Source organism: Cibotium barometz, chromosome 44 (genome assembly GCF_041138505.1).
Source record: "Cibotium barometz isolate CiBa-2024 chromosome 44, ASM4113850v1, whole genome shotgun sequence".
Taxonomy (NCBI): domain Eukaryota; kingdom Viridiplantae; phylum Streptophyta; class Polypodiopsida; order Cyatheales; family Cibotiaceae; genus Cibotium; species Cibotium barometz.
In genome coordinates this window covers 40154127-40163003 of record NC_141089.1, presented here as the reverse complement: position 1 = coordinate 40163003, position 8877 = coordinate 40154127, and the positions used below count along the sequence as shown (strand labels likewise).

General features: G+C 40.4%; 1 protein-coding gene across 1 annotated transcript; it reads right to left on the bottom strand.

Annotated features, from left to right (window-relative positions):
• Window positions 1-245: 245 nt before the first annotated feature.
• On the bottom strand, window positions 246-1004 carry LOC147613282 (PHD finger-like domain-containing protein 5A). The gene has a single exon (XM_086782561.1). It carries the CDS (start codon window positions 928-930, stop codon window positions 598-600), a length of 333 nt encoding a protein of 110 aa, XP_086638687.1. The 5' UTR covers window positions 931-1004; the 3' UTR covers window positions 246-597.
• Window positions 1005-8877: the final 7873 nt, after the last annotated feature.

Sequence of the window (8877 nt, the reverse complement as noted above, 5' to 3'; positions counted from 1 at the left end):
CGCAGCATAAATAATATGTCATGTAAACTCTGTAACCATTCAGGAACATAAATGGATTAAAAAATGTTAACAGACCCACTTTTTTTTTAACCCATTTATATTCCAAGCAACACCACAAAACGATCTCACACAAGCTTTGTAATCATAAAGCCCCACACATGCTAACACACCATGTATACCAGGAGTTCCAATGCATACACAACATGTATACGATGGTGCCCCATGCACAATCACACATCATATAGCAGTGTGGCAATCATTTCAAAACATCATTCACAACAAACAGTCTGAGAGAGAACAATTCAATAAGCTTCACCGTGTGAGCTTTATAATCATTTTTTAGCTAAAAACGGGAGAGTAAACATCATGTAAGCTAGACCTGAAAAAAAGGGGAGGCCTACATACACGATGTATACCATGACGCTCCACATATACCTACAAAGCATGTATATCATAATGCTCTCCACGCCAGACATATCATGGTGGCCCAAGAGAGGCACGATAGACCACACATACCCACACTGTGCATAATCATGTAAACTTTGTAATAGTTCCCACAAGAAAAGAAACAAAAAATAACAGTAAACACCCTCTGACCTATCTCTTTTTGAAGCCATACTTTTTGCGCTCATAGAAGAGATCAGTTTTGGCGCTGCCAAGGTTGACAATCTTGGGGCAGCCATCTCTGTCTTTCTCTTGCTGGGTGCATTCTTTGCAATAGTAGGCGTCGGAGATGCCGGCGCCGCCGCAGATGACGCACCGGCCCTGGAAGGAGCCGTAGTTGCACTCGTCGCAGACGCGGACTAGGGTGCAGGGGCGGACGTAGGAGTCGCAGATGACGCACTTGCCGTCGCACTTCTCGCACAGGCGCCCGATGGCGATGCCAGGCTGCTTGCGGCACATGATCAGGTCGGGATGATGCTTAGCCATGACCCTAGCGCTCTGTGTGCGTCTGTAAGAGTGTTGGGTGTGTGAGAGAGAGAGAGAAGGAGACGTAGTGTGTAAGAGGCGGTTTCAAACCGACCTGGCCGCCCTTTTACTCAGAATTTTATAAAAATTATTACTACAAAATTTTACGTGTCTCACTTTGAGCTAATGTATATTGAATTTTGAGGGCTAAAAATTATTACTACAAAATTTTACGTGTCTCACTTCCGCATCTTTGAGCTATTGTATATTGAATTTTGAGAGCTAAGTCCATTGTATATAGTTTACAATTTTGCAACTCCATTGTATAAAGTTTACAATTTGTCTCCGAATACTAGTGGATATATTATTTTCCAGTTTAAAGAGTTGCAAATACACTAATTGCTTCAGATTGCACCCACCCAATAGCAAGATTATTGATAATTACAACTTCCTCGAACCTTTGCACATCCATTCAAAAACCAACAACGTGTTCTCACTGGGCCAAGTTAACTTAGCTTGAGAACATTTAATGACGTGTCATCCAATTTGTTCTTACATGTTTTTGGCACATAGATATTTTCTCTCTTAAAGCTTGGCCTCTCCATTGTCATTACATCAACAACTTAGCATGGGAATCCAAACCTCAAAAAAAATGTTATCTTCATTCAATGCTCTCCAATAGAATGCTCTCCCCACCTCTTGTGCCCCTCTCTCAAAGAAAAAATAAATAAAGTTAAGTGTAGCATAGCATGCCATCCATCTCATACACTTACAGTCCAAAAAGTACCCAATCTCATACAACAATAGTTCAAAAAAGTTGTTTCTCATTTATTGATATTCTACCATCGACTTCTCCTCGTGTCCGTCTACTATACTGCTTGTCTGCCACCTTGTAGTGATCAAACTAAGCTAAGACCCTAACCCCATACATAGAGGTTAGCAAGGGGTTGTTGTGGAGGTGGCATCGTAGAGTCCTACAATAGCTTCTCGATGTGGTGGGAGTACACAAGTGCATAACCCTACACTCCCACCGTATAGGGGTATGCAGCCATACACTCACCATATATAGAGGTATGCAAGTATGCAACAACATACTCCCCACCATATACCCCATACATGGGTATGCAACAACATACTTCCCCCCACCATAGAGGACTTGACCTATTGTATGCATGACCTGCTAGGCTAAAGTTTAAAAGTCCTTTTGTTAAAGAGGGACTTGCACCTTCAGTTTTAACAATTCCCTATAGAACTTCAAATGTGGCATATAGGACTTGCATTTTAGTAAGTAATAGAAAGTCCCACCACACAAGTGGCAAGGCCACTTATCTTAGCATCTTTAACTGGGCCAAGCATCCATGGGCATCTCCTACATCAACATTGGTTCAAATAGTGATTGGGTCATCTCCTACATCAACACTAGTTCAAATAGCGATTGGGGTAGCCTCTTTTTGTTGACACATAAGGACATGAGCCAGCACCCGATGATGGTGTGAACAAATATATGAGCCTTTACAATAGCAATTTTTACACATGCCTTCTTATATAGCAACACAAACTGGAGCTCAAGTTGATTATTCAACATCAACAACTATGGGACCTACATCCTAGAAGGTGAAATCTTAGCATGGTGGCGGCTATACCCTTGGTTGAATGCTAGACACCGATGGCTAGGTCATGAATGGTTACCACATCAACTACTTGCCTCGAAGATGATGTAGGGATATACCCCCCCAAATAATATCTTCTCTTCACCTTTACATATTGTTACTAGCTTCTTCACATGTCAAGAACCACACCTATGGGGAGTGGCTAGCCACCTCCCCATCCATAGAGCATCGCCATCTAAAGACAGCCTCTTAGGGAGACAAAAGCCACTTAGACATCTTGAAAATGTTATTAGAGGGTCCTGGAGGAAGCTTTGGAAGCCCTTCACATTTGGGAGTGCATTTAAATTGATTTGATTGCACTTCTCAAACCAATTGCTGCTAACATAAAGACACATAGGACTTTACTTTCACATTAAATGCACTTCCAAGCCACCGATCATTATATCAACCACCTTTTATTATAGGGTCCTAGAGGAAGCTTTGGAAGCCCTTCACATTTGGGAGTGCATTTAAATTGGATTTAATTGTCCTTCTCAAACCAATTACCACTAACATAAAGACACATAGGACTTTACTTTAAAATTAAATGCACTTCCAAGCCACCAACCATTATATCAATCACTTTTTTGGTTGTCATGTCACCCTATTTATCATTAGTGTCTATACACATAATTCATAATTATCATATTTATCATAGGTAGACAACTATTCACCCAATTTATCATGGGCCTTCCCCTAATGTTTTCAAAGGTTATCATATTTATCTCATAGGTGTCCATTCACCCAATTTATCATGGGCCTTCCACTAATGTTTTCTAAGGTTATCATATTTATCGTAGGTGTCTATTCACCCAATTTATCATGGGCCTTCCACTAATGTTTTTTAAGCCCTAAGGTCATCGACCCAACCCCCCAAGTCAACTCGATTCATTTTATCTTTTGTTCACCTAAATGAGCATACTTCCTTGCATGAGATAGGAACAAGAGAAGAGAAGAGAAAACAGGCAATGCAAGGGTTAGTTCAGGAACATGCACTTAGCCAACCCTAATGAGGGTTAACTCCTTGATGTAAAGCCGCTAGGGGCTCACTCCACCACCACTTGTGTCACCCAAGTGGAGTTTTCCTTAAGCTAGGTGTGGAGCAATAAGAGAAGGAGCTATGAAGAACTCAGCTCCTACTCAATGCCTTCATGTGTCCAAGAGACAGAGAGAGAGAGAGAGAGAGAGAGAGAGAGAGAGAGAGAGAAGAAGAAGAAGAAGAAGAAGAAGAGGCAAGCCAAAGGAGCATCACCTACATGCACACACATACAACCAAGCATGCATGCATACATACACACAAGCATGCATACATACACACAAGCTCACCACCATAGCCATAAGAGAGTAAGAGGGAGAGAGAGAAAAACTCATTTGTGATAATGGGATTGTATATCCTTTTCATATTTCATAAGTCACTTATATACATGAGCTCTCTTTTTACAATGGTCGGCCACCCATTTACAATTGGGGGCCCAAAATTGGATCTCTAGCTCCATGTACACCTAGGCTTATTCCTCATGGCCGGCGTTACACATGTTACAAGCTCGATCATCCCATATATCTTTTACATGAAGTGCTTAGCGCATTTTGCATAAAAATGGATTACATGAAGTGCAACTACACTTAAAATGATATTAACCATTGTGGAAAACATACCCCCCTCCCTAATTCAAGTCCGTCCTCGAAACTGGAGAGGAGAATCAGCTGTAGTAGAGGAGATATATACGGACAAAATCATACTATGATTTGGGGTACTGGGGGGATCAATGGAAGGCTTTGTAGCCTGTCTAGAATTCAATCTCCATCATGTCTTCAAAGGTTTGGAGATGCCAAGCGGGCATCCACTGGGGATGCGCTTGTAATTAACTAAAAAGTTTCTTGAGGGTTGGTTATTGAGGAGGTTGAAGGTGAGGACTTCGGCTCCTTCATGGTAATGGTGCCACTGGGGGAACTCTGCCAAAAGGGTGATGATGAGGTTAAAGAAGCGGATGGTGGCAACAATGGCAGGGTTAGGCACCTGATCATATTTGGCTATGAAAGCATGCATGTGGGCGAGCATGCTTTCCTCCGTGCATGGGTTCCAGGACGTAGGAGGGGGGAACCATGGGAAGTTGAATTGGAGTTTAGGGTTCTCTTTTGTTCGGTGCGAAACAGGTCCCAGGCCCAGCGACGGTAGATGGGGAGGTGATCTGGGTTAATGCAAAGGTTGTAGGGGGGCTTTGCAGTACTCAGCCCAAATGTGCGGCTTGAGTAGGAAGGGTCACTGCCAAACTGCTCTTCCAGAAGATCAAACATGAGGGGTTGAGCATCAAAGTGGAGCTGGATGTAGCCGCCATGTTGTCGGTGGGGGTGTTGGCACTTCCATGCATCATGCTTGGTGTCGATGTACAGCTGGAGGACATTAATGTCCATGCAATCCGTTATCTTGGTGAGCGGCGCCTGTTGGAGTTGTCGGCCTAGCAAGATTTGTATTGCCTACTTAAATTCGGTGCGGCGGTCCAAGGGATCGCGGGCTAGTTTTGGGGATTTATGGGGGGATCCATCTCCTCGTGCTCCTATGGGGGTTGTGGGATTTTGCCCTCTTCCAGGGAGGTGGGGGAAGGGAGGTTAGTGGGTTGGGGTTGTTGAGGCGGTGGAGTGTGGGAGGAAGTGGAGATGGGGCCGAGAGAGGCGTTGAGGAGTGGTGATGGGCATGCCAATGTAGAGGGAACATCTACGGGAGCATGGGCGAGCCCAATCTCTAAGATGGAGGGAGGAAGGGAGTGACAGTCGTGTCAGTGAAGGGAGTGGTGAGGGAACATGAGGCACGTTTGTATCAGGTGAGCAAAATAGGGGTAGGGTGGTGGGTGATAAGGCTGAAGAAGGAAAGTTGGTGCCCGTGAGATGAGTTTGGCGTGGAGGGTGGGGGGTTCAAGGGAGTGTTGATGGGTTCTAGTGAGGGGTGGGTTGGGAGGCAATTGAGAATTGGGTCCAGGATGGGAGTAAGAGTGTGGGTGAGCTGGTGGAGGGTGATGTGGGGGAGATTGGGAGGCATGGGGATTTCCTTGGCCGGGGGATGGCTATCATTGTCATCGTCATCTCGGCGGGGTCTCACACCAGGCGTTTAGAGAAGAATAAAGGCTTCTCCTCGCGGGACAATTTGAGGGTGATGTGGCAAGGGAAGGCGATATGTGAATCATCAAATTGGATGATGGTGGTGCTGCTGATGACCTCCAACTAGTAGACCTGGTGGTAGAGGACGAGGAGGCCTGTTATATGCACATTATGTGTGCATATACTAGGAGGCTAACCCACATTAGGGGTGTGAGCATGGGAGCATGGAAACAAGCTCTAGTGGAGCATGGGTTAGGACTAACCTTAAGGGTTAAGGTTAGGGTCACGCATCCAAGGGTCACACATGGGAGATGGAGAGTCAAGAGTCACTTGAGGGCCCTCCTATATAATAGAGGCATGGGGTCTCTTGATGTTATCTTCAGGCTAGGTTATGTTATGTTCTCTTGTGTAGAGGATCATAACTACTCACCTACCATTTCATAATAGCTACATGCTATTGGATTAGAGTTATACCTCTTGATGGTATGGGACATCAAGGTAAAGGTATGATGTACTTCATTATAATTCATGTGTGCATCCCTTGGGCTCGGGGGTGGTCGGCAGGTGGATGAGTTTATGCCTGATTTATGCATGTTTATGCATAACAATTATCTAGAGAGATCTTAGGGTTTTAACAGTGGTATCAGAGCAATCTCTAGTTAATTGTTGTTATTTTTTCTTTTTTATTGTAATTTTGGTATTTTTTTGAAGTAAATTTTAATATTTACTAATAAAAATGCTATTTTGTTGATTTGTGTAGATGTTTTACACGTGGATTGTCGATATGGCGATTGGAAAGCATGTTACTACTATTCAATGGACGAATCGACGTTGCGGGGGAATTCCATGAGTTTAATGCTATTTTTTTCTATTTTTAAATAAGCATTAATGGAAATTTTTACAAAAATACCACATATTTTATTGTGGACATTTTTGGTAGAATGGATTACCTAAATTTCTGGAAATTTTAGGAATTTTTTGAGTATTTATGGTTAAAAATGTATTTTTAATGCATTTTGCAGGTTTTTCGTGGGTATGTTTTCAATTTTCTGCCAATTTTTTACTGAAAAGCAGTGTGGTGCATTCAATTGATGCATTGGGTTCTCTCCCATCCGCGTAAAGTTATTCTCTTCTCTAAAATCTGAATTTTTTCTTCTATTTCTCTCTCATGCGTGTGAACGCCTTTTAATAGGCATGATTTGATTAAATATTAATCATAATTAAACTTTAATTATAATTAATAAAAGTTTAATTAAATCTTAATCGTCCTCCTCTCTAACAGAGAAGGAGAGAGTGGAGAGAGAATGGAGTGGAGAAGATGGAGAGGAGAGAAGAGTGAGGAGAGATGATTTCTCTCCCTCTCTCATTTCTGCGCGCAGGCCAGGGGGGTGCTGGGTGAAAAACGCTCCCCCCTTACAAAATTATTTTTTAAGCTTTATATTAAAGCTTAATTAAGTTTTATTTAAAATTTTTAAATTAAAAAAGTGTTTTTTAATTTACAAGAAAGTTTTTGAATTTTTTTAAAAAATCCTGAAAATTATGAGAAAATATGGGATTTGAGAAAAAAAAAATCTCTGGAATTTTTTGGAAATTATTTATCGGATTTCGGAAACTTTTGACCTTTCACATTTAGATTTTTTTTTTGTCTTTTCATTTTCCCGAAACTGTTGGCTTTCCGTATTCCGGGAAGACCGTTTGGGATTCTGAAATTTTTTGACCGTTCGTATTCTAAATGCGTTCGGGGTAAATTAAATTTTTTTAAAAATTCCTAAAAATTAGTAAAAAATTAGACAAAGGTTATTTTAAATTTTGGAAAAATGTGGGGTTGGTGTTTGGCATGTGGTGTGTCTATTTGGGCGCCCGTGACCGTTCAAATTTCTTTAAAATATATTTTTTGACCCAAAAAATTAAAAAATCCATTTAAATTATAAATTTTCATTGGATTTGAGAATTGTTGGGCGAAATTGGAAATTTTGTGAACGATGGGATTCTCAGGAAAAATTAGGAATATTCTAGAAATTATTTTTAGAAATCCTAGAAATTGGTATTTTTTAAATACCAATGGTACTTTGGCAAATCTATTTGCTAATTTTTTTTTGGAAAAATATAGGTTTGAAATGCCATAAGATACGTTTGGTGGAATTCAAAATTATCATATTTTGAGGCCCTATAAAATTAGGAAAAATTAGAAAAAATCATGATAATTCTTTTTCTCGAGAATTTAATATTTTTGAGAATTATTTAATGTACATTTTCTCGTGCTGACATTAGATAGATGCATATTATTAATACAATTATACCTCGTATTAGTAGATATTTCTATTTAGATTAATTCTAAACGATATTTTCATGATTTTTTGCCATTGTTTAGCCATTCTTTTTGGACATGTCCCATACTTTTGATGGCTATAATCTACGTTCAAAGTGTGTTTCACCTTTGATAATTTTCCATGATAATTTATTTTGCACTTATTTAAGTGTGGTCTATGCTTAATTTCTTAAGCTTAAGACAAATTCTATCATGGGTTAGTTGATCTGTTTGTTTTGGTGGATTTTATTGGATGTTTTCCAAGTTTTATATGGACTCATCAGGTTCTACCTAGATCACTTGTATCTAGGGGTTTCTTATTGAGTGCTACACACACGTGTTTCACTTGCTTACTTTGGAGTTTTGCTTGAACCACACCACGTTCATATACTCCGGATTGATGAGTTGGCCACCAATTTTAATGCTTCTTTTGGCAACATGATTAATGTCCATGTGTTTCACTTGCTTACTTTGGAGTTTTGCTTGAACGACACCACGTTCATATACTCCAGATTGATGAGTTGGCCACCAATTTTAATGCTTCTTTTGGCAGCATGATTAACGTCCATTAGATGGTATGCATTGATTTTTATAATCAACTATGATTTTCATGGATTCGAAAAGCTTCTATGCTTTTATCCATGGTTTTATAAGGATCTTTTGATCTTTTGGATAATATCATGTGCTTTGAAGGTAGCATTTGCCTTCGTTTTTTGCACTTAATTTTGGAGTATATTGCTTGTACTCTTGTACATATTCCAACTTGGATACCTAGTTGCTTATGTATCTAGGTGAATTATTTTTCTACCTCAGCTTTATTGTGTTTATTGGGTAGTTATCACATTAGAAAGGCGCCAATAATTCAAAATTCTTTTCTAATGATGTGCTCGGAAAGAGTTATTCCTTGATGCGATCCCT